The sequence below is a fragment of the Onthophagus taurus genome, chromosome 10 (assembly GCF_036711975.1).
Source record: "Onthophagus taurus isolate NC chromosome 10, IU_Otau_3.0, whole genome shotgun sequence".
In the NCBI taxonomy this organism is placed as follows: domain Eukaryota; kingdom Metazoa; phylum Arthropoda; class Insecta; order Coleoptera; family Scarabaeidae; genus Onthophagus; species Onthophagus taurus.
Genome location: NC_091975.1, coordinates 14,687,031 through 14,692,471, shown reverse-complemented (window position 1 = coordinate 14,692,471; position 5,441 = coordinate 14,687,031). Strand labels below are relative to the sequence as shown.

General features: G+C 35.3%; 1 protein-coding gene across 1 annotated transcript; it reads left to right on the top strand.

Moving 5' to 3' along the window:
- The first annotated feature begins 1,280 nt into the window (after positions 1-1,280).
- On the top strand, positions 1,281-5,070 carry LOC139431604 (uncharacterized). The gene is made up of 3 exons (XM_071199603.1): positions 1,281-1,836; positions 1,901-3,137; positions 3,318-5,070. The coding sequence occupies exons 1-3, from the start codon at positions 1,281-1,283 to the stop codon at positions 5,068-5,070; spliced, it is 3,546 nt and encodes a 1,181-aa protein (XP_071055704.1).
- The last annotated feature ends 371 nt before the right edge of the window (positions 5,071-5,441 follow it).

Here is a 5,441-nt window from a genome sequence, read left to right as displayed (position 1 = left end):
TATTTGGAGGCGAAAGAGTTCCTTAACTCTCTAAACATAAGGTGGCGCCCGAGACCGTTAACATCCCGAGCATATAAAAGGGCACCAAGACCCCTTTCCTAGGACCGAACCAGGAAAGGACGTCGCAAATTTTGGCACCCGAGCAGCGACCGTTTTTCCGAACATACGGAAGAAGAGCAGGGACCGTTTTTCCGAATATTAGGAAGAAAATTTAAACCGATAATTAAAAATGAATACCGGCGAAGAACACCTTGAACCACCAGTGGAAGGACCCAGTCAGGATGTAGCAAATGTGCGAACGAGATGGATATATAATCTTAGAAAGGCTGATTTGGAAGTAGAATTAGACAAATTTGGTTTAAATGCAACTGGCACCGTGGATGAAATGAGAAAACGTTTAGCCAAATTCATCAAGGATGGTCGAACACCGCAACTACAGCTGAAACCGACGCCGTTCATATTTCCAACCGTTGTTACCCAAAATCCTGTAACAAGTCCTATCAATTATAACCCTCCGAATTCCCCTCAGCATTCTCTTTCACAATAGTATAGATTCGCCGATTCAAGAACCTCCTCCTCGAACCTGCGTTCTAGGAGGAGGTTCTTGAATTGGCAAATTTTTTGGGGGTCAGAGGAGGTTCGATGAGGAGAGGAGGTTCTTGAATCGGCGATTTATTTGAGGGTCGGAGGAGATTCGATGAAGAGAGGAGGAGGTCAATTAACGAAATTATTAAAAATTTATCTTTATTTAGGTTATGTTATTAAAAATTTATCTTTATATGTAACCTGTTTACCTAGATGAAAACAATTACTATGTTTATCCTTCGACGCTTCTCAATGAACTGTTAATGTTTTCGATATATCTCTTAACTTATTGTACACAAAGGTATACGGTTTTGGGACATGTAGGTATACAAATAAGTGAGTCATGATCTACCTGCGGGATATTTTTTTAAAATTTATTGTGTAAAGGTATACGGAGCTTTAAAATATGCGAGGAGGTTCTTGAATCGGCAAATTTTTTTGGGGGGATACGTTCGAGAAGGAGGTCAATTAACTTAATACTAGTAAGTGAGTCATGATCTACCTACGACATATTTTTTTAATTTATTATGCAGAGGTATACGGAGTTATAAATATACATGTATACAAACGCACTCGATGCATCCTCCTCCTCCCAATAAGTTTCAGGAGCGGCGAGGATTTATAAACGCCTGCGAAATGTGGTATTGACGTAGTTCTTTCATAACAAGTAGAAGTGTACAACATTAAATTGTAAAATGGTCGTGTGTGAGGATTGTGGAAAAAGTTTTACTCGAGTTGACAATTTAAAAAGACATCAACGATTATCTTGTATTGGCAAGAGAATCAAGCTTGACGCACCGCAAATTCCAAAAGCAGTAAAATGTGAGGCTTGCGATGATTATGTAAATAGACAATGTTACTCTGCACATTTACGAAGCAACGCACACAAGCGTAACGCTTTTGTTATAATCGATGACGGAGTGGAGAGAATAGCTGGAGCATTCGGTGACAAAATCGTCAGTTATCGAATAAGTGAAGAAGGTTTTTTTGTGGATTTGGATGAATTTTCTCATAGAATTCGAGAAAAAATACTAAATCTAATACAAAGCGCAATCGATATTCACCGAAATGTAAAATTAAATATGAAATGTTTTGGTTTGTATTTTTTACAATCAAAGGAAGACTGTGAAATAAAATCATTCAATACGAAAAATAAGGTAGTATCATTAGCGTCGGATCTGTATAAAATATATAAGGAATTTATTGATGAAATTTCATCAAAAATGTCAGAATTCCAGGAACTAGATTCAGGTAAGCGTAATGTGACATAATATACCTATATATTAAAAAATAAATGTTTCAATATTTTATTTAGGATGGACTTTAATGCAAATTGTCTATATGGAGTTAAATTTAAACAAATATAATCCTATCAGAGCATCTAATTACATCGATCTACCATCGCAAATAAAAGCAAAGCGTGCTGTGATAAATATACAAAACGCGGATGATGCATGTTTTGCATGGGCTGTAACATCCGCACTACATGAACCGAACGGTTTACCACAGAGGACATCTTCGTATCCGAATTACCTAGACTGCGGCTTAGACTATTCAAATATTGTTTTTCCAGTTAAATTACGAGATATACCTGTATTTGAAAAGCAGAACAAACTATCTATTAATGTATATGGAATAAATGAGTATTTTAAAGACGGTGTTATGAATTATGACATAATTACAATGTATATATGTCGACAAAAAGAAGAAAGACACATAAATTTATTATTGGTTACAAATGATTCCGGGAATAGTCACTATTGTTGGATAAAAAATCTGTCTCGATTACTATCATCGCAAGCATCGCAGAATGGTCATGAAAAGTATATTTGCGACGGATGCTTGGTATTCTTTACGTCAGAAAATAAACTTATCCGTCATCAAAGTGACGATTGCAGCAAGGTAAGGGCAATTTTACCAACAACAAATTTGAAAATAAATAAATATAGAAATGAAGAAAAGGAAAATATACTACAGTTCGAAAATTTTGAAAGACAATTAAAAATACCGTTCGTGGTGTATGCAGATTTTGAAGCATTACAGAAACCGATCGCCGATGCGGAAGCAACAGAACTTAACGATGATAATTCATACTCCGTCAAATGTTTCAAACACGAACCTTATGCATTTGCATATTATATAAAATGTTCATATGACGAATCATTGTCGAAGTTTGAAATATATCGCGGATGTAATGCTGCTCAAATTTTCATGAGCAAGTTGGAACATGACGTTCTGAATATATACAAAAATTATTTAAGCCAACCAAAAGAAATGCTCCCATTACCACCTATAGATAGATTAATACATGAGATGCAGGATATCTGTCACATTTGTTCGCACAAAATAAAAGAAGGTAATAAAGTGTGCGATCATGATCACCTAACTGGGTTGCATAGACCCGCACATGCTGTATGTAACATCAATTATCAATTACCAAAGTTCATACCTATATTCTTTCACAATCTTTCGAACTACGATTGTCATATGTTTGTGAAAGATATGGCATTAAAAGAAGAAGACGTGGACGTTATAGCACAGAATAAAGAAAAGTATATATCATTTTCGAAAAAAATTATCGTAGGAGAAAACATTGACAGCAAGGGAAAGCTAAGGCGGGTTCATATGAAATTGAGATTTGTGGATTCATTTAGGTTTATGGCTTGATCGCTAGAGAAGTTGGGTTCATTTTTGGAAGACAACCAATGCGTTCAAATCAGAAAATATTTTAGGAACGAAGAACAGTTTCGACTTATACGTCAGAAAGGAGTTTTTCCGTATTCCTTTGTGGATTCATTCGAAAAGCTGAATCTTACCGCTCTGCCAGATCGAAGTAGTTTTTACAATACTTTATGCGACGATAGTATAACCGAAGAAAATTATTGTCGTGCACAAACGGTGTGGAACTTATTTAACTGTCGCACTTTAGGCGAATATAGCGACATTTATTTAACGTCTGACGTTTTACTTTTGGCGGACGTATTTGAGAATTTCCGAACCATCTCGATGAAGTATTACTCTTTAGATCCATGTCATTACTTCACAGCGCCGGGCTTCGGTTGGGATGCATTATTACGAATGACAGGTGTAAAATTAGAATTATTAACGGACATAGACATGTTACACTTCTTTAAAAATGGTATTCGCGGTGGATTAAGTATGTGCACTAAACGCAGTGCGAAGGCTAACAATAAATTAATGATGGAATTTGATGAAATCAAAGACCCATCTTATATTTTGTATCTCGACGCTACGAATTTGTATGGACACGCAATGAGACGAAAATTACCGACGGGGGGATTTCGATGGGTATCAGATGAAGAGATTCAAAAGTTAGATATTTACAATACGGAAGACGATTCCGAAAAGGGTTACGTGTTCGAGGTAGATTTAGAGTATCCGGAAGTAATACATGATGAACACAACGATTTGCCATTTTGTCCAGAACGGATTGTACCCCCAGGTTCAAAAAATGCAAAGTTAATAGCAAATTTGGAAAATAAAACAAAATACATCATTCATTACGTGAATCTAAAGCAGTGTATCAAGTTCGGATTGAAACTAACGAAGATTTACAGAGTATTAGAATTTAAACAATCCAACTGGATGCGGAGCTACATCGATTTCAATTCCGATAAACGTGCGAAAGCTAAGAATGAATTTGAAAAAAATCATTACAAAGCAATGAATAACATCGTATACGGTAAGACAATGGAAAATGTGGAAAAGCGAGTGGATATAAGACTAGTTACCCACTGGGAATGTCGTCATAGGAAACCGGGCGTGGAAGCCCTAATAGCTAAATCAAATTTTAAATCTTCGAAAATATTTTGCGATAATTTGATAGCCGTTCAATTGAACGTCGCGGAAGTTCGTTATTGCAAACCGCTGTATGTGGGTTTCAGTATATTAGACCTTTCGAAAACCGTAATGTACAGCTTCTTCTATGATTACTTAAAAGTTAAATATGGAAATAACATAACACTTTTATACACCGATACTGACTCCCTAATCCTAGAAATTACTACTCCCAATGTATATGAGGATATAAAAGAAAATATTGAATTTTTTGACATGTCCAATTATCCGTTAGATAATATACACAATATACCTCGCGGTCGATCTGTGTTGGGAAGAATGAAAGATGAATATCCAAACAGGTGCATAATGTCATTTGTTGGAACAGGAGCTAAGGCGTACTGCATCACCTTGTTGAATGATAATGTAAAAAAGGCTAAAGGAGTAAAGAAATATGTTATAGATAAACATTTAAGCGTGACCGATTATAAACGTGTGGTTGAATGTGGCGGATCGATTCATAAAAAAATGTACATTTTTAAGTCAGAATTTCATACTATGTATACCGAATTAAAGAATAAAATTGCTCTTTCATCGTGCGATGATAAACGATACATATTACCGAACGGATGTAATACTTTGGCGTGGGGTCATTGGTTGATAAAAAGATTGAATGCGAATAAATGAATTTAATTTTAGAAAAAATTGTAAAGAATAATAATAATAATAATAATAATGTATTTGTAATGTTCGATTGTTAATAAAGTCTTGTGAACTTTTATATAGGTCTTTATATATATACGACATATACGTTCTAAAGAACGTTAGTTTTTGAGATCCAAGAATTATGAGACGGACCTAATCCTAACCATTTCACAAACACTTGATTTCCTTTTCGCCGTAGCACTTTTTCCACCAAGTAGACGTCAGGATATTTAACTTTTTGTAATTCCTCTCGATAAAAACCACCCATAATTTTTTCATTGGATGCATCTTTGAGCAGATATGTTTTTGGGAAAGTATTACGAACAGAATGTATTGTAAACACTTCGTTAGAC